Source organism: Acomys russatus, chromosome 19, assembly GCF_903995435.1.
Source record: "Acomys russatus chromosome 19, mAcoRus1.1, whole genome shotgun sequence".
NCBI lineage: Eukaryota > Metazoa > Chordata > Mammalia > Rodentia > Muridae > Acomys > Acomys russatus.
This window is the reverse complement of record NC_067155.1, coordinates 11,975,436-12,003,045: the sequence shown is the minus strand read 5'-3', so window position 1 is coordinate 12,003,045 and position 27,610 is coordinate 11,975,436. Positions and strand designations below refer to the sequence as shown.

Here is a 27,610-nt window from a genome sequence, read left to right as displayed (position 1 = left end):
ACCTCTGCCTCCCAGAGTGCTGGGATTAAAGGCGTGAGTTTGTTTAGGCAGAGATCTTCTTGCAGTCCAGATTTTGGCACTGTCATGACTATGATGCATCTCCTGTCTTAGTATGTTGTAAACACTGTTCTTTCTCTTACCTTCTAATTGGTTAAATCAAGAGCTGAACAGGGCTGGAGAGATGGCTCAGAGGTTAAGAGCACTTAATGGCTGCTCTTCCAAAGGTCCTGAGTTCAATTCCCAGCAACCACATGGATGCTCACAACCATCTGTAATGAGATCTGGTGCCCTCTTCTGGGGTGCAGGTGTACATGCAGACAAAACATTGTATGCATAAATAAAATTAAAAAAAAAAAAAAGAAAAGAAAAAGAAAGTTTAAAAAGAGTTAAACACCCAAGAGCTGGGCATAAGATAAGGGGGACTTCTAAGCCTTGGGGAGAAAGGGTCCCAGGTGGGGGCCAAAGAGAGGTAGAAGTCACCGTCTGGATATGGACGAAGCAGCAGCAGCCAGGATGAGACTAAGATGGCAGGTAATGGGCCACGGGGCTCAGAAGGAGGCCAGGCCATTGTTGGTGGGTTAGTGTAGCTGAGTGTCTACCCAGCTATAGTGCTTGGAGCTCCAAATAAATATACAGGCCTCCGGGTCATTATTTGTGAGCTCGGGCAGGGACAGAAAAAAAAAAAAAAAAAAAACTTGCATTTTATACTACATAGGAAGCCCAGCTCTCAAATCAAAGCAGAATCCAGGGCTGGGCATGTATGTTGGTGCTGTCTGCAGATTCTCGGGGCTCTTAGGTCCACTCACTGAGCAGGATTTTAGAGCAAGTGTTCACTTGTTACCCCCTAACAGTGTTGGGGCCCTTTGCAGGCAGACTCATGTCTGAAGTATCCTTAGGTCTCTCTGCTTTTCTTAGACCAATGGGACAGAGTGATGGACCAAGGGCGAGGCTTCCTGAGGGTCTCTGGCTCCCAGGGAAGACAGACAAGATCCGGAGACGGCTGGGCCTGGCAGGACCATAGGTTTATTGGGGCTGCACACACGCACACTCACAGCATCACACGACAATGGCACAGTTACTCAGGACATCAGGGTGGCCTCTGCCGTCAAAGCAGGGCTCAGAGGCAGCGGGTTACAACCTCCTCCCCTGCGGCCTTAGACCCTGCTGGGTCCTTCCTCTGGGGCAGCTGAGGAAGGGAGTGGGCTGCTGGGGTGGGCCTCGGGCCTGGCAGGGGGTGAGCGGGCAGGTTGGTCCAGCGGGGCCGGGCTGGGCGGAGGCCACCTCACTCCAGGGATTGCAGCATCAGCAGCTGCTTCAGCACCTTCGTCTGGCTGGTCTCTCGGATTTCCCCTGCCAGGAACATCTCATCTACCACCGTGTAAACCTGGGCAAGGAAGGGAGGCAGGGGAAAGCTGGAGCGAGGGAAGGAAGGAAGGGGCTGGCGGCAGCATTCGCCAGTCCTTCGGAGCCCAGTGGTTACACCCCGAGCAGGGAAACAGAATTGGGGGTGGGGGAGGGCCCGCAGATCTCTGGTGGCTCTGGCCACACCTCTGTGGCTTCTCTTCCCCAAAAGCCTACCTTGTAGAAGTTGAACACCAGGTCCAGCTCACAGACATTGTGGAAATATTCATTTAACACCTGAGGGAGGGAAATGGAGACCAGTGATAAGGGGCGCGTGCAGACAGGGCTGGCGATATGGCTCTGAGGCTAACAGCGCTGAGCAAACCTGACTTTGAACCCTGCGTCCCACCAAGTCCCAAAGGTGACCTCTGGCTGCCGTGTGTGAGCTGTGGCACACGTGTGCCTGCATGCGCACACAGCGCGCAGACACTATGCATGCATGACGATACTAGTCAGTAAAATATGAAATCAGAGACGGACTGGGAGGCCTGGGGACGTAGCTCACTGTTTGCCTAGCATCCGCGAAGCCCTGTGGCCCATCTCCAACACTGCAGAAAACCTGCTTGGTGGACATGTGGAATCCTAGCCCGCGGGAAGTAGAGGAGGCCTGGGAATTCAAGGTAACCCCTGGCTATATATATAGCAAGCTTGAGGTAGGCTATATGAGACCCGTCTCCAAAAAAAGGGGAAGGTTTGTGCAACTGGAGAGGTGGCTCGGCAGTTAAGAGCACAGGCTGCTCTTCTAGAAGTCTCAAGTTTGGTTTCCAGCACCCACATCAGGTGGCTCACAATTGCCTGTAACTCCAACATAAGGCGGAGCCAATGCCTTCTGGGTCCTTGGGCACCTGCCCACCTGATACTCCGCATGCACACACTCCTCCCCTCACCAACCGGCAATGGATGGATTAAGAGACAGCAATGCACTGTGTCGCCTGTCATCAAGCACAGGGACAACCGAGGGGACACTGGATCATGAATCCCAGGCTGTCCTGGGCCACATGGTAAGACACTGTCTCACACAAACAGACCAGTGATCAAGAGATCAGAGAGACAGAACTAGTGACAGAAGCAGTGAGGACAGACAGCTGGGTGACAGACAACAAGACAGCTGAAGGCTCCAACTGTGACACCAAGAGATGGGCCAGGAAGAGGGCTCAGCTGGTCAAGGTGCCTGCTGCCAAGCCTGTGGCCCTGGGTTTAAGCCCTGGAGCCCACAGGCTGGCAGGGGAGCACCAACTCCATGCCATCTTCTGAGCTCCACACGCACGCCATTGTACCAACACACTCACACCGTGACTAGAGTCAAAGGCAGGGCGGGTGGCAGATGGGCAGATGGGGGAGACAGCTGGCTGGAGCAGATGAAGGAAGTGAGGAAGGAGAGGTAGACTGGACAGACAGACCACGCACACGGAGGGAGGCAGCACAGGGGCCCAGGGCCTTTGTTGACTCACTTCTACGAAGTTGTGAATGGCCTCGAGATAGGCCAGGTTGTTGTCGTTGACGTCCACACAGATGCAAAAGTAGAGGCCAGCGTAGCGTCGGTAGATGATCTTGAAATTCCGGAACTGTGGGCAGAAAGGAGTCAGGACTGAGCCCGGCAGAGGGGCCGCTGCTGCTGTTGCACTGTGTGTGTGACCCCAGGCAGAAAGGAGTCAGGACTGAGCCTGGCAGAGGGGCCGCTGCTGCTGTTGCACTGTGTGTGTGACCCCAGGCATGGCTGTTCCTGGCTTGGGGGAAGGGCTCTGGTGCATGGCCCAGCAGAAGCTCACTCGGCCAGGCCATGGGATGGGAATCCCCAGGGTTGGCAGGACTGGGTTTTGGGGTTCCCAGTGGGGCCCTAATCCATTCTCATCCTGGGCATCAGGGAGGCTTCCTGATGGAGGGAACTGTGAGTTGAGAGCCAGAGTCAGCCAGGGGAGGCCCAGGCCCAGGGAACAGACTGTGAAGGAGCCAGGGCAAGGGCTGCGACTAGGCCTGGCAGCTGTGACCCCAGTCCTAGGGAGCTGAGGCAGAAGGATCACGTGTTTGAAGAAAGTCTGGGCTATGTAGTGGGCCCTATCTCAAAAATAAAACAAAATAAAATAAAATAAAAGGTTCACCTATTTGCTTTGTTTTGTTTTGTTTTTAAGGATAGGATCGACCATATAGCCCAGGCTAGACTTGAACTGGCTATGTAGCTGAGGATGGCCTCGAACTCCTGATCCTCCTGCCTCTACTTCCCAAGTTCTAGAATTATAGAAGTGCAGCACTACACCTGCTTCAAAGTTTCAGACTTTGGACACACACACACACACACACACACACACACACACTCCACAGAAGTTTCTTATTTTGAGACATTTTGGATTTTAGAGTTCCAGGTAATGAAAGCTCAATACCTGTAAATATTAGAACAATGCTTACCCAGCTCACAAGCTAGACACCTGGGTTAGGGGCAGATTTAGCTCTATGTGCAGCTATACTAAAGACTGAGAGCTGGACAGGGGCTGGGGGCATGGCTCAGTGGCAGAGCTCCCGCCTAGAATCCCCCAGTGAGGGGCTGGGGGCGTGGCTCAGTGGTAGAGCCCCTGCCTAGAACCCCCAGTGAGGGGCTGGGGGCATGGCTCAGTGGTAGAGCCCCTGCCTAGAATCCCCCAGTGAGGGGCTGGGGGCATGGCTCAACGGTAGAGCCCCTGCCTAGAATCCCCCAGTGAGGGGCTGGGGGCGTGGCTCAGTGGTAGAGCCCCTGCCTCGAATCCCCCAGTGAGGAGCTGGGGGTGTGGCTCAGTGGTAGAGCCCCTGCCTAGAATCCCCAGTGAGGGGCTGGGGGCGTGGCTCAGTAGTAGAACCCCTGCCTAGAATCCCCCAGTGAGGGGCTGGGGGCGTGGCTCAGTGGTAGAGCCCCTACCTAGAATCCCCCAGTGAGGGGCTGGGGGCGTGGCTCAGTGGTGCACTGGCCTAGCATAGTGAACAAAGGAGGAGCACACAGGTACATGGACAGACACTGGGATATGGCTGGTATTTAGCCAAATCCTAGTTGTCTGGAATGTGTGTAGAGCACCACCTGGTGGTAACTGTGGGGACCTACATATTTTGTGGGTCCTGGAATTTTTTTTTTTTTTAATTTATTACTATGTATAAAGTGTTCTGCTTGCATGCACACCAGAAGAGGGCACCAGATCTCATAGATGGTTGTGAACCACTATGTGGTTGCTGGGAATTGAACTCAGGACTCTTTGGAAGAGCAGCAGGTGCTCTTAACTTCTGAGTCATCTCTCCAGCCCATGGGTCCCGGAATTTTTGTTTTTCGAGATGGGGTTTCTCTGTGCAGCCTTGGCCATCCTAGACTCACTTTGTAGACCAGGCTGGCCCTGAACTCACAGTGATCTGCCTCCTAAGTGCTGGTATTAAAGGCATGCACCACCACACTCGCCTCAGTCCTGGAATTTTTATTCTTTTCGGCTCAGCCCATTCTTTTTTATTATTTTGCTTGTTATTTATTTATTATTTGTAGAGACAGTATTTCTCTATATAACTCTGGTTTGGAACTTTATATAGAGACCAGACTAGCTTCAAATTTTTCCTGACCTTTGCACTGCCACTTCCCAAGTGTCAAGAAAACTGTCACTTCTGAGTCAACGGCAAGGAGACAGTCAGGGCTAGAGATCACCCAGGGCTACAGAGTGAAACTATAGCTAAAGGGGGGTTGGGGGGTGGGGAGGACGCCAGGTGTGGTGGCACACGCCTTTAGTCCCAGCACTTGGGAGGCAGAGGTAGGCGGATCTCTGGGAGGCCAGGCTGATCTACAAAGAGAGTCCAGGACAGCCAGGGCTACACAGAGAAACCCTGTCTCAAAAAATAAAAGAAAGAAAGAAAGAGAGGGAAGATAGATAGATAGATAGATAGATACGTAGATAGACAGACAGAAAGACAGACACACAGAGGGACAGATAGACATCCTTCTCAAGTGAGGAAGGAAGGTGGGGCTGGACAAAGACAAAGCAGGCATGGTGCACAGGCTTTAATCCCAGAGCTGGAAAGCTGAGACAGGAGGCTCACTGGAACTTTCTGGCTTGACAGATTAGACTAATCAATGAGCACCCAGCCTAATGAGAGATCCTATCTTAGAACACAAGGAGACAGCTCCTGAGGAATGACACTCTGGCCTCTGCACCCCGCCTCGCCACAAACATAAACATACACAGGAATTGAGTATCTGTATTACAGGCATGCAACACAATGTTAGCATTACAGGCTTACACAGAATGTTAGGGTCACAGGCATGCACTGCAGTGCTAGGGTCGCAGGCATGCGCTGCAGTGTTAGGGTAGCAGGCATGCACTGCAGTGCTAGGGTCGCAGGCATGCACTGCAGTGCTAGGGTCACAGGCATGCACTGCAGTGCTAGGGTTACAGACATGCACCACAGTGCTAGGGTTACAGACATACACTGCAGAGTTAGGGTCGCAGGCATGCACTGCAGTGGCAGGGTTACAGACATACACTGCAGTGCAGTTTCCCAAGATGACCTCCAGTCACATACACGCGGTGGGGTGCATGCTCTTTCTCACAATAATAAATAAATACCCAAGCAAATCGGGGATCCTGGAAGCTTGTGCCAACCCATGGCCTACTGCTCAAAACCTTTCTGTGCCTCTGGCCACCGAGTGTCCCAGAAGACCTCAGGAGCTCAGGCAGGCTGAGTCTCCTTGCCTGGAATGCTGTGCCTGTGCTTCTGCCTCAGGGCCTTTGCACTGGCTGCTCCCCTGGGAGCTTGGAATGCTCTGTGGCTCTGAAAAAACACCTGTCTACTCCCTTAGCCCTTCAGATCTGGACTGAAAAGGCACCTGAACAAACAAGGTTTGTGGCCCGTTGAGGATCCAAACTCAACTCCTCAGACAGTGCAGCAAGCACTTTACTCACCGTAGCCCTAACCCCTGAAAAATAAAGAGAGCTAAAAGCGGATTAATGAGAAGAGGTGGGGTCGTGGGCAGGAAGCAGAGGTGCCGGGAAGTAGGGGGGCTGAAAGAGGTATGAAGGGTGCCAGTTACCTCCACAAAGTTGGTGTGCTTGGCGTCCCTGACGGTGACCACGGCGTGCACTTCCTCTATCAACTTCTGCTTCTCGTCGTCATCAAACTGCATGTACCACTTGGCCAGGCGCGTCTTGCCTGCCCGGTTCTGGATGAGGATGAAGCGGATCTGGGGAGAGAGGCGGGGACACGGTCACCTCAGGGGAGAGATGGCGAGATGGCGGGGGGGGGGGGGGGGGGGACGACGGATGGACAGGGTCTCCCTGTAGCCAGCTCTCAAGGCTGCCTCCTTGGCCCCTGCTGGGTCACTCCAAGTCCCTGTGTCCCCCTCTCTCACTGAGTGGCTGACCAAGTCCCAGGCTTTAGTTTATCTTATATCCATCTCTGCAGCCACCCCCTCACCCTCACATCAAGTTTCCCAACATGCTCCATTTTGTCGGAGGCGAGGGAGGAGGGGTCGTCCACATTGCTGGAGAAGCACGCAAGTGTGCAAGCCGGGCAGGAACTCCACTGCTGCGCTGCACCTCCAGCCCCTCACTGGGGCATGACGGCTACCAAGTATCAAGTTATTAACCAAGTCAATGCTGGCTAAACAGGCACTGTTTATATTTAGACTTCTTGTGTCCGAGTTCCCACCACATACGCCTTTTTTTTTTTTTTTTGAGACAGGGTCTCATGTAGCCCAGGCTGGCTTCAAACTTACTGTACAGCCAAGCAGACCTTGGACTCCTGTTCTTGCCTCTACTTCCCAAATTCTGGGATTACAGACATGTAATGGAGCTCAGCTGCGCTTTGTTATTCGTGTTTGCATGTGACCTTGTGTGCAGGCACCCATAGACACCAGAGGCATCTCTTGCAGCTGGAGGTCCAGGTGGTTGACACTTGGGTCCTCTGCAAGAGTGACAGATGCTCTTCACTGCTGAGCCATCTCTCCAGCCATTGTTTCCTGTGTTTCAAAGATAGGGTCTCCCAGCCAGGTAGTGGTGGCGCACGCCTTTAGTCCCAGTTCTTGGGAGGCAGAGGCAGGTGGATCTCTGTGAGTTCGATGCCAGCCTGGTCTACAGAGCAAGTTCCAGGACAGCCAAAGCTTCCAAGAAGAAACCCTGTCTCCTCCCCACCCACAAAGACAAGCTTAAGTTGGCTCAGAACTTGGGGCAATCCTCCTGTCTCAGCCTCTCAGAGATCTGAGATTATATATATAGGCCACCATGCCTGGGTTTAATGGTGCCTGATAGAATCTCAGTCAGCACCCTGGAGGCAAGAGGCAGGAGAATCACTGTAACTATGAGGAAGCTCGGCCTACACACTGAGTTCCAGACCAGCCAAGGTCTGGAACTTACATATCAAGACCCACTCTCAAAAAAACAAAATAAAACAAGAACAGGTGCCCTGAACTTCACCCCATCAAATGTTGGAAGGGTGATTTAACCTGTTCACCACTGTACACGTGTCACCATGAGCACCCAGTGTCCACTGAGTCCTCAGTAGAACTAGCAGGCATTATGATCTAGACCATTGGTTCTCAACCTTCCTAAATACTGCAACCCTTTAATAAGCTCCTCATGTTGTGATGACTGCCAACCATAAAGTTTTGCGTGACTACTTCATAACTGTAATTTTGCTAGTGATACCAATCGTGATGTAAATGCTTCTTCTGATGATCTTGGGCGACCCCTGTCAAAGGGTCATTTGACTCCCAGGGGGGTCGTGACCCCCAGGTTGAGAGCCACTGACCTAGATGAATTCAATCAACCAAGCTAAGAGCACACGCTCCTGAGCTAGAAAACACCCTAAGTACCACCAGGCAGTGGCTGTATGCTCATGGGCAGATCACTTAGCATCTCTGGGCCTCAGTTTCCCCTTCTGTGTAACGGACACAATGGGCCTCCCTCCTCCCTCAGACTACTGAACTGGGTAACACCTATAGGAGGTACAGCCTCTTAGTAGCATTACAAAGTGTGTGCTGTCGTTTCAGAAACTGGTGCCCCAGCCAGCCAGTGACACACATCTGTAATTGCGGCTACTGTGAAGGCTAAGACAGGGAGGCTGGGAGTTCGAAGGCAGCCCGGGACACCTGCAAGACCCCGTCTCAAAATAAAAAAAAAAAAAAAAAAAGCTGGGGGTTGCAAAGCCTGAAGACCTGAGTTCGAGCTCTGGGGACCCACATGGTGCAAGGAAAGAACTGAGTCCTGCAAGTTGCTCTTGACCTCCACACACATAATGTAAAAAACAGAAACAAAAACAAAAACACAAGGAAAGGACCAAAATGTAATTCAGGGGCAGGGTACTTGACTACCATGTATAAGGCTCTGGGTTTCATCCTCAATACTAAAAAAAAAAAAAAAAAAAAAAAGGAAGGGATGGGTGGGGAGGGGGAGAGAGAGGGAGGGAGGGAGGGATCAAAGAGGAGTTGAGAGAGAGAAAGGAAAGAAGGAGAGAGAGAGAAACCACAAGGCTGGGAATTTAGCCGAAGGCAAAGTACTCATGTAGTATGCCCCAAACCCTAGGTTCAATACCGGGGTTCAATCCTAGGTACTGAGGAAAGAAATAGAAAACCATGGCTCGAAGGTTCCCTGCTGGGAAGCTTAGCTTTGAGCCTTGTCTGTCTGAGCCGGGACGGGAGGACTCCCAGGAAAACGGTTATCACAAGCAGAAGGCAGAGCCCGCTGCTCAAAATCTTGGTTCTTTACGGTCTCCCACTCTCTTCCCTAAAAGCCTCCTTCACTCAATCTAGCAGCCTCATCTAACCTAAGCAGAGAAATGGGAAACAGGATGTTACACGCTCCTTCCAAGAACTCCTTCTGCTGAGCCAGGGAAACCCAGTTCTGGGGCAGCCCAGGAAGGAAAGGGGTGGGCGCAGCGGGCAGGCTAGGGCAGAGCCCGGCACAGGTGAGAAAGAAAGCGGAGAGCAGCTAACAGCAGGGCTCAGTTAAGCCCCCTGTGTCCTACCTGCCTCCCCCAACCAATACTTCTGTGTCCCCCCCCAAGTGAGAATCGTTCCTCCCCTGGGAACACATCTGAGAAGCCCCTTGTCCCTGTAGCTGTCCTCTGCTGTCCCCTCAGGGAGCCTCCCAACCATCTCCCCTGATGTCCAGTTCTAACGTCCATCTCCTCACCTTTGGCCCCTCTCCGCGAACATTCTTCCAACCTTCATTCCAAGCACCTTTTTCTCCCTTACCCAGGCTGGCCTCTCTTGCTACAAAGGTCACATCGTGCCTCCAAGTTCCCTACTGCTCCTTGGGTGAAGACTCATCTCCTGGTCTGACATCTCACACCCGTTCATCGTCTCTCCCAAGTCCCTATCCAAAGATCTCTTAGTTTCAAAGGCCCCATCTTGGAGGTGGAGGTTCCCCCCCCTCCCGCCCCCAAATCCAGTGCTGAGTCCTTGCTCCCAAAGCTCCCCCCCCACCTCAAATGTCACTCCTCCAAGCCCACTCTGCACCCTAGATCTCTCCTCTGTGGAACGTTCTATTCAGCGGCTCCTCATTCTCTTTGAGAGCCCACTTCCAACTTCTAGAGCCCTCTCTCCTTTGGCAGTACCCTAACCCTAATCTTACAGGGGCCGACTTCCGGTCTCCAGGGTCCTCTTCCTCCCCTTGGAAAGAGTCTCACCCCTGGCTTTATCCAACTTGTCCCAAAACTCGGGCTCCCTAAAGCCAGCTCCTTCCTTCCCATAAGGAGCCCTCCCTATCCCGTCTGTAGACTCTCTGGTTCTTCTTCCTCATCCCTTCCTCATCTCCAGTGTCTTCTCCCCTCCTCTGTGGTTTCAAACTCTCCCCCAAATGCCTCCCACCAAGGCAGTCCCTCCCCTCCATATCCTCCAGCTTGGAGCCCCAAGCACACCCCGCGGCGCAGCATCTAGGCCCTGATCCCCCCCCCGCCTTCCCGACCCCAATCCCGAGAGCCCGCGCCCGGCTGGATCATCCGCGGCAAGAGGAAGCTTGTCAGCTCCAAACCGAAACTCCACGGCTCGCGCGTGGACATTCCCCTCTGCCCGTGCCCGGTACGACGTTCCCCCCGTTACCATGGCGACGCCTGTCCGGACCCCAGAGGCCGGGGTCCCGCTGTAACTGGGTGGCTCCGGCTCGGCTTGCAGTTGAGGGGCCCAGAGCTAGAGCTGACTTCCGGCAGGAGAACCCGCCTTCCTCCTCATTCACGGCCTTCTGGGAGTTGTAGTTTAAACGCAAGCGTTGGCAAGTGAGGGTGACGCCTGTCCGGACGCCTTCCCAGCATGCTCTGCGATTACCCTTTTCCTATCAAGAAAGCCAGCCACCAAATGCACGCTGGACGTTGTGGGGGGGGAAGGTCTTTGTATAACGACAATTTCCATAGGTTAAAAGCAGAAGTGAGCGTAGAATTTCGGGAAATGTGGTTCTAGTGCTCTTCTGCCCCAAATTTCTCATCCAAGGGCATGCTGGGAGTAGTAGTTTTTTCTTGAGTTTCTAAAATTTTACAATTTCATAATATATAATGCACTTTGATAATATTCCCTTACTACTACTTCCTTTCTTAGACTGGCGCAGTGGCACACGTATGTAATCTCAGCATTCGGGGAGACAGGGCCAGGCGGATCTCTGTGAGTTCGAGGCCAGCGTGGTCTAGAAAGCAAATCTAGGACAGCCAAGGCTATACAGAGAAACCCTGTCGCGGAAAAAAAAGACAAAACCTAAACCAAAGCAATCGACCAACCAATCAACCAACCAAAAACACCATTATCTTTCTTTCTCCTCCACCAAAATCTTTCTTCCTCAAATTTCTATTTTTGCGGAGTGGGGTGGGGCATTTATCTAGGCTTGTGGATGAGACCGTTACTTAGTTGAGCAAGGGCACCTTTTTTTTTTTTTCTCCCCGAGATAGGGTTTCTCCGTGTAGCTTTGGACTCACTTTGTAGATCAGGCTGGCCTCAAACTCACAGAGCTCCACCTGCCTCTGCCTCTGGGATTAAAGGCATGCATCACCACGCCCGGCCTCAAGGGCAATTCTTAACTGAATATGCGACTGGGAATTTGACTCCCTCATCTACTGAGACTGGCTTTTAATTTTTTTTCACTTATTTTCTTTTTTTGAGACAAGGTTTCCTCTGTGTAGCCTTGGCTTTTTCACTTATTTTATGTGTATGAGTTCTTACCTGCAATGTACGTAAGTGTACAACGTGCACGGAATGCCCAAAGTGGTAGTAGAAAGCATACAAAACCAGAAACTGGAGTTAAGGAAGATTATAAACTGCCATGTGGGTCCTGGGAGGCGAAAAGCAGCAAGAGCTCTTAAACACTGACCCGCCCTTCCAGCACCTGCGAAGCTGTTAACCCGCCCAATTCCTCCCGGAGGGTGGAGCCTTTGGCCTCCCCGGGGATAAATGTTGATGGGTCGGTCTCCTGCAGGATTTGAGCAGTAATCTCAATTACTGTGAGTTTATGGCGTTATGCCTGTAATGTCCAAAAGCATGTTTCACCCTTCCCTCCGGTGATTTTCTTTCTTTCTCTTAAATATTCTTTCTTTCTTAAAATATTTTTTATTTAATTTTTTAATTTATGTGTGTTGGTGTGAGGGTGTCAGATCTTGGAGTTACAGACAGTTGTGAGCTGCCATGTGGGTGCTGGGAATTGAACCCGGGTCCTTTGGAAGAGCAGGCAGTGCTCTTAACCACTGAGCCATCTCTCCAGCCCCCTACCCTTTTTTTAAAGACAAGCCTAAAACTAGCCTTGTAGGGGAGGAGCCTTTGGGGTCCTGATCCTCCTGCTTCTGCCTACCAAGGGGCTGCCTTATAGACACCACCACCCCAGTCTCAGAAATAGTAGGGTTGTTTGGTTTTTGTTTTCCAAGACAGGCTTTCTCTGTGTAGCCCTGGCTGTGCCGGAACTCACTTTGTAGACCACGTTGGCCTTGAACTCAGAGATCCTCCTCCCTCTGACTCCCGAGTGCTGGGATTAAAGGTGTGTGGCACCGCTAGCTGGCAGAAATAGTAGGGTTTTCTTTTCTTTTTTTTTTTTTTTTTTTTTTTTGGTTTTTCGAGACAGGGTTTCTCTGTGTAGCCTTGGCCATCCTGGACTCACTTTGTAGACCAGGCTGGCCTCGAACTCACAGCGATCCGCCTGCCTCTGCCTCCCGAGTGCTGGGATTAAAGGCATGCGCCACCACGCCCGGCTCAGAAATAGTAGTTTTAAATAAGAAATTACACCATCGATCTAAATATGTATCTGTCTTTCTATGCTGATTCTGTGCTCTATTTAAAATATAGCTTAAGGTAGGGATATATATGTTTATATGTATACACACATATAATATATATAATAAAGATAAGAATCCAGCCAGACACAGTGGTGTGAGTCTGTAATTTCAATGCAGTGTATCAGTTTGAGGCTATCCTGAGTTATATGGTGACTCTCTGGCTACCCTGGACTCTAGACTCAGACTTTGTCTCCAAAATCTAAAAACAGGGCCAGGGAGATGGGGTCAGTGGATAAAGACATCTGCTGCCTGATGACCTGAATCTAATCTCCAGAACTCATAAGGAGGAAGGAGAGAACCAACTCCCTCCAGGTGTCCTCTGACTTACACACACACACACACACATACATGCACACGCTCACACACACTCTCTCTCTCTCTCTCACACACACACACACACACACACACACACGCTCACACACACGCTCATATACCCAATGGCAATTTTTTTTGTTTGTTTTGATTTTTCAAGACAGGGTTTCTTGTGTAGCCTTGGCTGTCCTGAACTCCCTTTGTAGACCAGGCTGGCCTCGAACTCACAGAGATCCACCTGCCTCTGCCTCCCTAGTGCTGGGATTAAAGGCAGGCGCCACCACGCCCGGCCACAGTGACAATTTGTAAAAGCTGTAAAGAGAAAAGTAAAGAAGAAAAATTTTCTTTTCTGCGGGGTTCTTTCTGGAATAAGCACTTCCGACCCCAATGAGAGTGGAAGAGAAGTGACATCACTGGTGGCCCGAAGCCAGCGTTGTTCCTGAAAGGGCTTCAAGCCCCAACCAGTTTGCACTCTCCTCTTATACTCTAAAGCCACAAGGTGGGGCAAGCAAGCAGGTTTTACAGAAGGCTTTGTGGCTTCAGTGGCAGGACAGCAAAAACCCATGGTTTCAGCTTTCTCCAGGCGGCAAGTTTGTCAAGTAAGCAGTACAAACAGTTCCTTAAGCAAACCACTAAGCCAGGGGCGGTGGTGGTGCACGCCTTTAATCCCAGCACTTGGGAGGCAGAGGCAGGCAGATCTCTGTGAGTTCGAGGCCAGCCTGGTCTACAAAGTGAGTCCAGGACAGTCAAGGCTACACAGAGAGACCCTGTCTCAAAAACCAAACCAAACAAAACAAAACACAACAAAACAAAACAAAAAACCCCACTAAACCAATTATCACTGTCTAGTAATTGGTCTTTCCCACCTTATTCTACCTCATGCTCTCTTTACCTTCATAATACCTTGTGTCTCTAGGCTGAAAAAAAACCGGGCTGGCACTCCTGGCATATGGTCTGCAGTTTTACCACTTTCATTCTAGTTCTGGTGAACCTGGACAGGGTGTTTAAGATGCTTGGTCCCAATAGAAATCCTAGCGTTATCATTCTAAGAGGCCCCGGTGCAGAGCCAGTCATGTTGTCCATATATGTACTCCCCTGGCTCTTGTTTGTACCTCTTGCCTTAATCCTTACTTCCTTTTGTTTGTTTCTTTGAGACAGAGTTTCTCTGTGTAGCCTTGGCTGTCCTGGATTAACTCTGTAGACCAGGCTGGCCTCGAACTCACAGCGATCCGCCTGCCTCTGCCTCCTGAGTGCTGGGATTAAAGGCGTGCACCACCATGCCCGGCTCATTGGCCCATATTCTTAAAGATCTATTTGTCTATTTGAGATATACAAGTGTTCTCTATGCATGTATACATTGTAAATGGTTGTGAGCCGTCCTGTGGTTGGTGGGAATTGAACTCAGGACCTCTGGAAGAGCAGTTAATGTTCTGAACCGCTGAGCCATCTCTCCAGGCCAGATCAGGACTTTTCTGATATTGTAGAAAAACAAAGAACAGACTGCCTTTGCGTAAACATGTTTGTGTGCCACTAGAAAGGCGGCACTGTATTTTAAGAATTAAAGGAAAGACAGCCGGGCGTGGTGGCGCACGCCTTTAATCCCAGCACTCGGAAGGCAGAGGCAGGCGGATTGCTGTGAGTTCGAGGCCAGCCTGGTCTACAAAGTGAGTCCAGGATGGCCAAGGCTACACAGAGAAACCCTGTCTCGAAAAACCAAAAAAAAAAAAAAAAAAAAAAATTAAAAGAAAGGATGGCAGTCCTATGCCAAATATAAAAAATAAAATAAAAGAAGAAAAGAAAGAATTGAACCAGGGCCTGAGAGATTTGGCTTCTGTAGAAAGTTTGACATAGTACACAGTAGGAAATAATTTCTGACCTATTAGCTTGTGCCAAACTTAGACAGAACCAAACTTGAATAGAACCATCCTCTTTAGCATTTCTGTAACCACAAGGCTATATGACATGGAACTTAAGGAAAAAGACACTGGGTTAGTTAAAAAGAGAACTGATTTTACCCTGACGTTAATGTTTAGCTTTCTTGAAATTTGCTGTTTGCTCACTTGGTTTTTGTTTTTTTTAATTCCAATATACTTATGTAATCAAGGAAGGTTTTTAGAAAGGACTGTATCCTGAAACTCTGTGTAATCAATCCCTAAAGTCTCTGGGGAAATGATTGTGTGTATAAGCAAAGCCTGTGAGGGACACAGGCTGTCAGAGTAGGTCGAGCCGTACAGAGATGTGTTTTCTCCCCGTGCTTCTTGTGTAAAAGGACACTAAAAGGTGTCCCGCATTTGATTCTTCTTACGTCCACCAGATTCAAGCCCCGTTCTCACCTGGGGCTGGTGAGAACAATTTATTTATTTATTTATTTTTAATCGAAGGGATGTTAAGTATTGCTGAACCTTGCTTCCTGGGAGCACTGTCTGCTCTTCCCTGCAACCACGCGGTGGCTTCCAACCATCTATAATGTGATCTGGTGCCCTCTTTGACCCGTCCCGCGGGTCCAGTTATTCGGGGGGTTGAAGGGGGTCGCGACCTGTGAATGAAGAACGGGCGAGAGAGAGACACGACTCAAGGAAGTATAACTTGTCAAGAGTCGTTTACTGAAAGCGGGTGTTTGAATTTATAGCATGGTTCGGGGAGGGCGGGGGTAGGAAGGAGTGCAGTGGGAAAGTACAGAATCTTCTGGGGTAAGAACCCCGGGGTAATGTGTGGGGAGGGGGAGGAAATAGGTGGCTTCTCTCAGAAGTCCCGGTACGCTGAATGTTCCTTTTCTCAGGGCCAGGCAGAATGTCTGTGGTTTCTCAGAAGTCAAGGTACACTGAATGCTTCTTTTCTCAGGGCCAAGCAGGATGTTTGATAAGTTCTTTCAACAGTAGGCTTGCGGCCAGCTGGAGTCCGGCTCAGCCAGGGGTCTCTTGGCTCCCAACACCTCTTCTGGCCTGCAGGTGTACATGCAGGCAGAATACTGTATACATAATAAATACATCTTTTTTTTTTTTTCAAAAAAGAAAAAGAGGTAGAATTATTTTATAGGCATGCACAGACACTAGAACGTGTGTGTGTGTGTGTGTGTGTGTGTGTGTGTGCATGTGTAGACACTGAAGAAAAACAATACAGGGAGGCAGAGGCAGGGGGATTCCTGTGAGTTGGAGGCCAGCTTGGTCTCCAAAGCAAGTCTAGGACAGCATGGGCTACACAGAGAAACCCTGTCTCGAAAAAAAAAACAAAAATAAATAAATACAAATTTTAAAAATAGATTTATTTATTGTTATGTGTACAGTGTTTTGCCTGCATGTATAATTGTGTAGGGAGCCCTGCTCGCTCGGGCATGCTGCCTTTCACAAGATCGCTTAAGGCCACACTCTCAGAGTTTGTACTGAGCGTACCTTTCCACTGGTCACATCTGGTGTCTTTTCCCTATATCCTGTTTGGATGTACCCAGTGTTTTTGCGGAACCGGAACACCTGCTTCCCTCGCTCCCCCCTGCCTCCCGCCCCTCCTTCTGCTGACTGTGTGTACGGCTGCTCTGCCGCACAACAAACGGAGACTTGATCGGAATCCCGTCTTGTCTTCATTTCTCGCGCCTCTTGTCCCATCCATTCCCACTGCCCCCTCCAGGTACTCCTGCTGACTGGCCTGCAGGCCGGGTCATAACTGCAGGCCAGAAGAGGGCACCAGATCTCATTATAGATGCTTGTGAGCCACCATGTGGTTGCTGGGAATTGAACTCTGGAAGAGCAGTCAGTGTTCTTAACCTCTGAGCCTTTTTTTTTTTTTTTTTTTTTTTTTAAGACTGGGTTTCTCTGTGTAGCCCTGGCTGTCCTAGACTCACTTTGTAGACCAGGCTGGCTTGAAACTCACAGAGATCCACCTGCCTCTGTTTCCCAGAGTGCTGGAATTGCAGGCACACGCCACCATGCCCAGATTTTTGTTTATTAGTTTGTTTGTTTTTGTTTCTCAAGATAGGGTTTCTCTGTGTAGCCCTGGCTGTCCTGGAACTCTCTTTGTAGACCAGGTTGGCCTCAAACTCACAGAGATCCACCTGTCTCTGCCTCTTGAGTGTTGGGATTAAATGTGTGTGCCAGCATGCCTGTCTGGTATTTAAATTTCCAAAGGTATTAGTCACTCATTATATGGAATATATCTTGCTGAGCGATTCAAATACCAATGGCTTAGAGAAAAAAAGTTTGACGAAATAAAGAAAAATTTGCATTATTGGGTGAAAACACAAAAAGGATATTCTACCATTTACCCAGGAAACACAATAGTGTCACACAGAATTCTTCCACAAAAGGTAAAGATCAGAAGAGACCAATTACAAATTCTTAATAATTTTCGGAAATTACTGGGAGATATTAATTGGCCGCGGTCCACAATTGGATTAATTACTCAAGAGCTAGGCAATTTATTCCAAACTTTACAATGTGGTAAGCACTTAACTAACCCAGAAATATTATCAGCTGAGCTGATAATGAATTGGCTCTGGTAGAAAGGAGATTACAGGATGCACATGTGGACCGCTTGGATCCAAAGCTTGGTTGCATTTTAGTTACTTTGCCTTCTCCTCATTCTCCCACAGGAATTCTTATGAGGAGAGATTTGACTGTTAAAGAGAGAATAGGACTTCATCAATTGGTGCTGGAGAGATGGCTCAGAGGTTAAGAGTACTGACTACTCTTCCAGAGGTCCTGAGTTCAATTCCCAGCAACCACATGGTGCCTCACAACCATCTATAGTGAGATCTGGTGGCCTCTTCTGGTGTCTAGGCATACACCTAGGCAAAATACTGTATAAATAATAAACAAGCCGGGCGGTGGTGGCTGCGCACGCCTTTAATCCCAGCACTTGGGAGGCAGAGGCAGGCGGATCGCTGTGAGTTCGAGGCCAGCCTGGTCTACAAAGTGAATCCAGGATGGCCAAGGCTACACAGAGAAACCCTGTCTCGAAAAAAGCCCAAAATAATCATCACCATCATCATCATCATCATCATCATCATCATCATCATCAAATTAGTTTAAAAAAAATAAAAAGACTTCATCAAGTAGCGGGAACAGACCCAGCAGAGATTGTAGTGCCTGATACTAATGCTGAAATTACCTCAGCATGGGTAATCAATGAGGATCAGCAAAGAGTTTGCAATGATTATGGCGGGGTGGTGGGGTGGTGGTGGTGGTTTAAAAACATAATGCCCTCATTCCTGAGAGGTGGGGTAGGTGGTTTTTGGTTGTTTGGTGGCTGGGGGTGTTTATTGTCATTTAGTGGGGTTGGGGTTGGTTACACATTGTTATAGCTCTTGGCTAAGGAGGAAGCAAAGTAAAGGAGGTTAGATTCAGGGATCTGTTTCTCTCTATCCTTCTTTCTCTCCTACCTAGTGTTATGGAGGAAAAGGGGGCAAAAGGGATTAAAAGAAAAAAGGAGGGGGCCGGACGCCGTGGCGCACGTCTGTAATCCCAGCCCTCAGGAGGCAGAGGCAGGAGGATCGCTGTGAGTTCGAGGCCAGCCTGGTCTACAAAGTGAGTCCAGGACAGCCAAGGCTACACAGAGAAACCTTGTCTTGAAAAAAACAAAAGACAAAAAACAAACAAACAGACAAACAACAACAAAAGAAAGAAAGACAAAGCAATATAAAGTTCCAATCTTGTGAAGACTGCTATTATAAACTATTTAGCATGCAAGTTATAGTTAGCCAGCTATAGACAGTCACACTTGTGGTTGTGTTAGGGGCTCATTCAGTTTCCTCCTAGGGAGCCTACAAGGTGAACTCTGACAGGGATGCGACATGACCTGGCCACCTAAAAGGACGCACTGTCATTAGACTTTCTTGTTGTAACTTTGGCTGAGTGTCTTGAGGGAAACTGGATTCGAAGAACTGAATGCTTGAGTTTTACAGTATAGGCACAGTCCAAGGTGGCTTTTGCACTTGCATGGGAGGGTATCCCTGAGTTTAACAGCACCCCTTCCCCTGAATGGGACACAGACCCTACTAGAGTAAATAAATGCATGCTAGCCTTGCTACGGGGTGTGGAAGCACAGGGAGATAAGACTTGACTGCACAGGCTGACTGCACAAGGGGGCAGCACATTGGAACCCCGTCGTCAGCAGGGATGGTGAGTTACTCCTCGTGGGTCACACGGCAAGGTGATGGGTGCTCACTCCCCCCTCCCACCACCTGAGGTGTCTTGGAGCCTGTAGCTGTGCCTTGGATGTCCCAAGCAGCACTCTGCAGTCACTATGTCCTGAGCTGACAGAGGATGGTGCTGTGGATGGGGCAGGGCAGCTTTGCCCGGGCCACCACCCAACCCGTATGGAAGCCTCGCACTGGTCCAGGCTCTCATGCTCTTTATCCTGGCCTTCAGCTGTCCTCTTCTTAGCAAAGCTGTTCCCAGGGGTGGAAGGATACCATCTGAGTCTGTAGACATGTACGTACGCTTAGTCTATAGGAGTCTCTAGGGAGTTACAGGTGATTTTTGTTTTGTTTTGTTTTGTTTGAGACAGAGTTTCTCTGTGTAACAGCCCTGGCTGTCCTGGACTCACTTTGTACACCCATCTGGCCTCAAACTCACAGAGATCCGCCTGCCTCCGCCTCCCGAGTGCTGGGATTAAAGGCGTGCACTACCATACCCAGCTGCAGATCAATTTAAGGCTAAAAATCAAATAGACAGGGGCTGGAGAGATGGCTCAGGAGTTAAGAGTGCTGGCTGCTCTTCTAGAGGCCCTGAGTTCAATTCCCAGCAACCACATGGTGGCTCACAATTATCCATAATGTGATCTGATGCCATCTTCTGGCCTGCAGGTGTACATGCAGGCAGAGCACTGTATACATAATAAATAATCAATTTTTTTTCTTGGTTTTTCGAGACAGGGTTTCTCTGTGTAGCCTTGACCATCCTGGACTCACTTTGTAGACCAGGCTGGCCTTGAACTCACAGTGATCCGCCTGCCTCTGCCTCCCGGGTGCTAGGATTAAAGGCGTGCGCCGCCACGCCCGGCTCCAAATAATCAATATTTTAAAAAGTGGACCATGCTTAGCAATTGTTTGGAAACTGACTGGGGATGTTTATGCAATAATGTCAAGACGCTTTATGCCAATGAATCACACACTGCAATGTGGCTAAAATAGGAAACCATTTTACTATATACATGTTCATATACATAAATACATATGTATATTTCGCACACACCAAATTTCTTGTTAACAGACAGACACACATGCAAGGCCACACTGCAAATGCCAGGCTCAGGATAGAAACAGTCCAGTTGGGTCTTTACGCCACGGATTTTACATCCGTGGAGGGAGCAAACTGTGAATCCAAACTATTCAGAAACAAATCATGTCCCTAGCGAAACACAGGCAGGCCCTTCTCTGTCACTGTCTTCACTTGACACAGATGACTGGTGTCAGGTAACATCAGAAGTGATCTGAGCGTGAGAGAGGGTGCATTTGTCTCTATGCAAATGCTGCACCGTTTTTAACAGGGGACTCAGAACATCTAGAGATTTGGGAGGTTCCTGAAATCAGTTCACCATGGACTTAGAGGCTTGGTCATATTTGACTCAGAACCTTAACTATAATCATTTTGCAGTTTTGCTTACTATATTAATGTGTGTGTGTGTGTGTGTGTGTGTGTGTGTGTGTGTGTGTGTGTTGAGACTGGGTCTTTCTTTGTAGGCCTAGCTGGTTCAAACCCACGTACCTCCTGACCCACGTTTTCTCCTGGGATTGCAGGTCTGTGCCATCATGCTAGCTGGCTTGGTATCTTCACTAGTGATTTTTCTTCCTAGCACCTTTTTCCATTTTTCATATCATTGACAAAGAAACTCCCTTCGCCCCCACCACGGTGCGTGAAGACAGGATAGGTCACTCACTGGTCACAGACACTTGGACCGGGACACTCTGCTTAGAACTGTACCCATTGGAGACCTCACACTGATACTCCCCAGCATCTTCCCTCCTGGCTGGATTTATGCTGAGTCTGCTGTTTTTCTGGGACAGCGTCATCCTGTCGTTGAAATACAGGCTCTGGTGATTGAAGAGCCAGCGGATGGAGAGTCCAGGGTCTCCTGAGAGGCACGTGAGGGCCACGGAACTATCTTCCGTTACTGTGGTATGGTCTGCTTGGAGGGTGGGCTGTGCCACCGGCTCTGTGAAGGGACAGAAGAGGGGACCAAATGATAGTGGCTCATCTTCAGATCCCAGCAAGCCTTCTCTGGCCCACGGATACCCAGTAAGGCCTCCAGGGTGGAGAAGTTGGGCCTGAGGCAGATTGGTACTGCTTCAGCACTGCCACCTTCCTTCTGTGTCTCCCTGATTCAGCCACTGTGTTTCCTGTGTCTCTGTTTCCATATAATACCGCACTTGGCTGGGCAGTGGTGGCTCACACCTTTTATCCCAGCACCCTGGAGGCAGAGGCAAGGGGATCTCTGTGGATTTGACTCCAGCCTGGTCCACAGAGCGAGTTCTAGGACAGGCAGGGTTACACAGAGAAACCTTGTCTTGAAAAACTAAACCTCTCCCCTCCCAAAAAAAGAAAAAACTAGCTGGGTGTGGTGGCGCACGCCTTTAATCCCAGCATTCAGGAGGCAGAGGCAGAGAATCTTTGTAAGTTCGAGACCAGCCTGGTCTACAAAGTGAGTCCAGGCTATACAGAGAAACTCTTGTCTCCAAGAACCAAAAAAAAAAAAAGAAGGCTAGAGAGATGGCTCAGAAGTTAAGAGCATTGGCTGCTCTTCCAAAGGTCCTGAGTTCAATTCCCAGCAACCACATGGTGGCTCACAACCATCTATAAAGAGATCTGGAGCCCTCTTCTGGCCTGCAGGTGTACATGTAATATAGGCAAAGCATGGTACACCTAAATAAATTAATCTTTAAAAAAAGGAAGAAAGAACTAAAAAACTAAAACCCAAACAACAGCGATAATAATAATAATAATAATAATAATAATAATAATAACAATAATAACAATAATAATGATAATAATGGCACATGATGAATGACCATTGCCACATCTGTAAGGCGACCTTAAATATAAAGAAAGACCTGCTTGGGAGAGATGGGAGCTGCTCCAAATGTCAGTCTGTTGCTCTACAGACACAGGGGGAGGGGAGGGCGGGGGTGGGAGGGTGGGAGGGTGGGGCAAGTTAGCTGACAGGGCTGGATCCCTGAGGACAAGTAGTTGCCAGGAGGACCTGTGTCCTCATGAATCCCTCAGAACAGTTGCCTCACAGCACGTGTGAGGCACCTGCCCACCTGTGCTTTCCCTGCTGAGACTGGGCGGGGGGTCGGGGTGGGGGGGGGGGGTGGGGTTTGCCCAGGTGACGTCATCTCGCCTGACTGTGGCCCTCCAGACAGCACAAGCTGGTTTAAGACAAACAACCAATAAAGTCTTGTTCCTGATCCTCTCTCACTGGTTGGGCCCTGGAGGGAAAGTCCCCTGGGTACCCCTGGATCCCCTGGGTCCCCTGAGTTCCTTAGGCTAGATGCTGGTACAGAGATCTGGAGTCAGAACTTTCTTGTGAGGACCCCACGGTTTCCTCAGTCCGACCCTGCCGGGAATCCCAAGAGTCCTTCTCAGGGCCAACACGAGCCAGGCGCGGTGGCGCACGCCTTTAATCCCAGCACTCGGGAAGCAGAGGCAGGTAGATCGCTGTGAGTTTGAGGCCAACCTGGTCTACAAAGCGAGTCCAGGACCGCCAAGGCTGTCTGGTGCCTGTGTGGTACTTTGAGACAGAGAGACCCTCTCTCAAAAAACAAACAAACAAAACAAAACAAACAAAAACAACAACCCCCAACACCCAGGCTGAACTACCTAGCGTGCACCCTCCTCTCTGGAAGTGTGTGCCCTGCACTAAATGACCAAGACGCCATGGAGGAGCCACATACAGAAGTCGTCGGGCGTCGTCGACGCCTGATGGTCCTATATGTGTAAAATAGAAAGCCACACACACTCGCACCCCAGCAGCACCCAGAGGTCACTTACTTTGTACATCCAGATGCACGTGTGTTAATTCGCTTTCCATTTCTGTGTTAAACGTTAGTAAAGTGTAGAGCCCGCTGTCAGCCTGGGTGACGTTTTTGATGAGCAGGGATCCACTGTAGAAAACCGTTTTCCTGCCGCTGTGCTGCGGCATCTTCGAGGATGCGTTCGTGGGTGTTAAGTAGCGCGCGACTTCGTAGCTCTTCGTGGGATCCTTCTGTTTGTACCAGTAAAATGCCTGGGTGTTCAGTGGCATCTTATGCACAAAGAGCACGGAGTTCCCACCTTCGGCCACCATGGGCGGCACCAATTCGATAGTGAGCTCGGCGGCGGTGGGTGCATTTCCGCAGGCTAAGAGGGAGGCTAGGAAGAAACGGAGAAAGGCCTTACTGCGTGCTGGAAAGATGAGCCCCCAAGTCCTGAGCGGCGGGTGTGTTGCATCTCTCAGCCTAGGTGTCGGGGTGAGGGTGCAGGGTGAACTTCTTTCCCCAATCCCCCAACGAGGGCTGCTGCGTCCTTTGCACTGAACTCTCTCCTCACGTGGCTGCATGGCTCCCTGCCCATCGTCCTTAGGTCTGTGTTCACGCTCAAGAGTCTGTTTGGAGCTGGGATGTCTTCCCTGACTTCCTCCTCCAGAGACCCTGGGTCATCACTACCTAATGTTGTCGCTGTGTTCTCTGTTTGCAGGCAACCCCTAGGGACACTGTCTAGAAATTTTTGATGTCCTGTTTTCCGGTGGGTGAGGACTATGGGTTTGTGAAGGCAGGGGCCAGGGAAAGGGTTTTGGGGAAGGCCATGTGCCTGGGAAAGCCTCAGGCTTCTGTGGAAGAATGAATGAATGAATGGATGGATGGATGGATGGATGGATGGATAAATGAATCTGCAGGACTCAGGGTGTCCGGAGGCTCACTCACAGAATATTCAGTTTTAGGGCTGATGACAGTTTGGCTTATTTTTCATCATTTATTTGGGGCGTGTGTATGTGTGTGTGTGTGTGTGTGTGTGTGTGTGTGTGTGTGTGTGTGTGTCGGTGTTTCTGTGTGTCTGTATATCATTGTGATGAAATTTCAGAAAGCCTGATTAAAATTCAAAATGCTGCGGGGCAGGAGAGATGTTTCAGAGGTTAAGAGCACTGGCTGCTCTTCCAGAGGCCCCGAGTTCAACTCCTAGCAACCACGTGGTGGCTCATGACCATCTATAATGAGATCTGACGCCCTCTTCTGGCCTTTTTAAAAATATTTTTTTAAAAATTCAAGACGCTGCAAACTTTTAATAGAGCTCCTCGTGTGGTGGTGACTCTTACACATAAAATTATCTTCGTTGCTACTTCATAACTCTGTAATTTCTGCTACTGTTATGAATCATAATACAAACATCTGATACGCAGGATATCTGAAATGAGACCCTTATGGTAGGAGTCACGACCCACAGGTTGAGAACCACTGTTCCGGAGGAAGCTTGTAGCTGTGCATGAACCACTTGGTCCTAGTCAGAGGAGCAAAGAAGCCAGGGACCACTGCTTCCGAAATCAGACGGGATGTACCGAGCCATGGAACAGAGATCATCAAAACTCTCCATGCAGCTCCCGACAGACCCTCTAAAATCCTGATGCTCAGATATCTATCCATGGTTCCCTCCTTAATCCAGACTCGAACGGTTCATCTATAACACTGTCCGACAGGCTGCACAGACACGTGGACAACACTCTCCTGATTTGAAAATATGGGGGGAGGGGAATGTGAGGCGTTGTGGTCCACGCCTTTAAACCCAGTATTCAGGGAGGCAGAGGCAGGCGGATCTTTGTGAGTTTGAGGCCAGCCTGGTCTACAAAATGAGTCCAGGACAGCCAAGGCTACACAGAGAATCCCTGTCTTGAAAAACCAAAACCAAACTAACAAACAAAAAGCCCGACAACAACAATAAAAAACAAAAACAAAAAATACCGATAAGAGCCCCTGACCCAGCAACTTACAACCCACCTAGGAACAAGGAACAAAGGCAAAGGGAGAATCTTCATCTCCCTCCTCCCTGTCTCTGTTTCTGTCTGTCTGTTTGTATGTATGTCTGTCTGTCTCTCCCTCCCTCCCTCTTTTCCTCCCTCCCTCTCTCCCTCCCTCCCTCCCTCCCTCCCTCTCTCTGTCTCTCTTTTTCTCTCTGTATAAGCAAAGAGGCTGGAATGTATTTTGAGTGAGGGTGTAATCAGAACACATTTCCCTGCCATTTTTAAAAAAATGTTTTTTAAATTTATGTATATGAGTGTTCTATCTGCATGTACACCTGCACAATGGGAAAAAGCATTAGATCTCAGTGTAGATGGTTGTGAGCCACCATGTGGTTGCTAGGAATTGAACTCAGGACCTCTGGAAGAGCAGCCAGTGCTCTTAATCACCCTTCCTGTGCCCGCCCCCCTTTTTTGTTTTTGTTTTGTTTTGTTTTGTTTTGTTTTGTTTCAAGACAGAGTTTCTCTGTGTAGCCTCGGCTGGCCTGAACTCATTTTGTAGACGAGGCTGGCCTCGAACTCGCAGAGATCTCCTGCCTCTGCCTCCTGAGGGCTGGGTTTTAAGGCATGCGCCACCATGCGTCCCCTGGCATTTTTACAGATGGCAGCAGGCAGAGAACTGGGATTGAGTCTGTCACATGATCCTTGGGTGTCTGGAGAAGTTAAATTTCCAAGGGATATGGCTGTCCTTCCAGAAGATTCTAGGATCCCTGAAGCGGTACAAAGAGGGGACAGCCTGCCCCAGTTTCTAGGCTGTCTCCTTCCTAGGTGTCCTGATTCCTGAGAGTGACAGTCAACTAAGAACATGTGAGCTACGGCACATTGCCTGCTCACCCACTTGGGTCACCAAAGGCATCCTTCCACCATGCCTCCCCCTGGGTTCCTCACTTCCCCACAGTGATAGCCCCCTCTCCCCCTCCCAAGCCCACCACCCCCATCTTCTCTAGCACGCATCCTGGGCCTCAAGGATCGGTCTCTGTGTCCTGTGTGGCACCTCACTTCCCAGGAAGACGCCCTCTCCTCCTTAGTCCAACACTTCCTCTCTGCCCTAAGTCAGCCCCTCCTCCCCCTCCTCCTCCCCCTCCTCCCCCTCCTCCCCCTCCCCCTCCTCCCCCTCCTCCTCCCCCTCCTCCCCCTTCTCCTCCTCACATAGAGGAGGCTCCATGGTTCCCTGGAGAGTCCCAGGCCCTTCTCCATCATCCCTCCCCCTCCACTGTCTGTCCCCCCACTTCTGTTTCCAAAGCCCCAGCCCACCAGGGTCTCCTCCAGCACAGCACTGTCCCCTGCACTCCCTCCCTCTGTGAGCTCCTCCCTGGAAACTCCAAGCTCACCCCACAGCTCAGCATCAAGGTCCTCAGCCCATTCCAGAGCCCGTGATAGGCACAAACACAAGAGCCTGGACCTGAACCAGGACATTTGCGTCCTCTGTGTATGGGCCTCTGGCAGATCTATGGAGGGGAGCACACCCCCATTACCGTTGCCACCCCTGTCAGGACCCCAGAAGCCAGGGCACAGCCATGTGGCGACACACTTTAAATAGAGAAAGTTCTGGTTTTTCCTCCCTCTTAGCACACCCTGATCCCTGAGAGCACCCAGGGGAGCAGCCCCTGTCCCTCCTGTGTGCTCTTGCCTCAGGCTGAGGGTCCCTTTCTGTCACAGTGCCCGCCCCACAGCACTCCAGGACCAGTCTGTCTCACCTGCAAGCAGGAGCCCTTTGCAGAGAAGCAGAGAAGGGCGCTCCATGGTCTCTGCTCCCAAGGGTGCTGTCCTGATGTCAGCCCTGCTGGTCCCTCCCTTTTTTATTTCTACTGTCCTTAGCCCCAGGGGCATCTCTCAGAGTCACATGGGCTGTGGGAAGGGTCCCTGCTTGAGGCCATGTCCTGTGTCATCTCCTCCTTTTTCTGTGGACTGAACAGTCCCTTCCCTGCCATCTCCTCCCCCACCACACCTGTCTCAAACACCCATTATTTAAGATTATTTTTTAAAAATAACTTATTTAGTTTAATTTTATGTGCATTGGCGTTTAGCCTGCATGTATATCTGTGTGAGGATGTCAGGACTTGGAGTTACAGACAGCTGTGAGCTGCCATGTGGGTGGCTGGGAGCTGACCCCGGGTCCTCTAGAAGAGCAGTCAGTGCTCTAACCACTGAACCATCTCTCCAGCCCCAAGATTTATTTTTTTAAATAGATACAAAAAAGTCTTACTTTATAAATAAAGGTTGAAGGTTCTCAGATCTTAAGAGAAGCCATGACTAGATGTCATCTTTTTCTTCCATCCTCACAGACCCCATTTTAATCCCACCATTTTGATTGCCCTGGGTCTCCACAGCCTGAACGTTTGCTGCTCGCTCTACCTCTGAAGTTCTGGAGTGACATCCACGTTTCTCTGCATCAGCTTTTTGTACTTGGTCAGGATGTGAACCCTGACTGTCTGGGGCCTTTGGGCAGCTCTTTTCCTCCAAACCCACTGTTATCACCACCCGGGACATAGGAGAGAGAAAATGCCCCAGTATTCCAACTCTCTCTGCAAAATTATTGTGGTTTTATTTATTTTAGCTTTTTTTTTTTTTTTTTAACTTTTATTTTATTTTATTATTTTATTTTATTTTTTGCAGCTTGTGCATCGCTCTGATTGACATCTAGACCTCAAGTCTCACCTGTCCTTCAGGCTCTGGTTGGTGT

General features: G+C 49.9%; 2 protein-coding genes across 2 annotated transcripts; both read right to left on the bottom strand.

Moving 5' to 3' along the window:
* Window positions 1-1,004: 1,004 nt before the first annotated feature.
* On the bottom strand, window positions 1,005-10,603 carry Ap2s1 (adaptor related protein complex 2 subunit sigma 1). The gene is made up of 5 exons (XM_051162462.1): window positions 10,436-10,603; window positions 6,431-6,580; window positions 2,853-2,966; window positions 1,579-1,638; window positions 1,005-1,384 (listed from the first exon to the last, which is right to left on the bottom strand). The coding sequence occupies exons 1-5, from the start codon at window positions 10,436-10,438 to the stop codon at window positions 1,283-1,285; spliced, it is 429 nt and encodes a 142-aa protein (XP_051018419.1). The 5' UTR covers window positions 10,439-10,603; the 3' UTR covers window positions 1,005-1,282.
* A 10,209-nt stretch (window positions 10,604-20,812) lies between these two features.
* On the bottom strand, window positions 20,813-26,679 carry LOC127203637 (carcinoembryonic antigen-related cell adhesion molecule 3-like). The gene is made up of 3 exons (XM_051162464.1): window positions 26,625-26,679; window positions 22,932-23,291; window positions 20,813-21,096 (listed from the first exon to the last, which is right to left on the bottom strand). Exons 1-3 carry the CDS (start codon window positions 26,668-26,670, stop codon window positions 20,813-20,815), a joined length of 690 nt encoding a protein of 229 aa, XP_051018421.1. The 5' UTR covers window positions 26,671-26,679.
* Window positions 26,680-27,610: the final 931 nt, after the last annotated feature.

Bases quoted from the DNA above. Each gene is read 5' to 3' on its own strand.
- Ap2s1 (XM_051162462.1), bottom strand. The intron at 2,967-6,430 runs GTAACTGGCACC...TTCTGCCCACAG, and splicing joins AGCACACCAACTTTGTGGAG to TTCCGGAATTTCAAGATCAT. The intron at 1,639-2,852 runs GTGAGTCAACAA...TCCCTCCCTCAG, and splicing joins CCATTCACAACTTCGTAGAA to GTGTTAAATGAATATTTCCA.
- LOC127203637 (XM_051162464.1), bottom strand. From the start codon at position 26,670: ATGGAGCGCCCTTCTCTGCTTCTCTGCAAAGGGCTCCTGCTTGCAG. The intron at 23,292-26,624 runs GTGAGACAGACT...GTTTCTTCCTAG, and splicing joins CAAAGGGCTCCTGCTTGCAG to CCTCCCTCTTAGCCTGCGGA. The intron at 21,097-22,931 runs GTAAGTGACCTC...GTCCCTTCACAG, and splicing joins CGTGCATCTGGATGTACAAA to AGCCGGTGGCACAGCCCACC.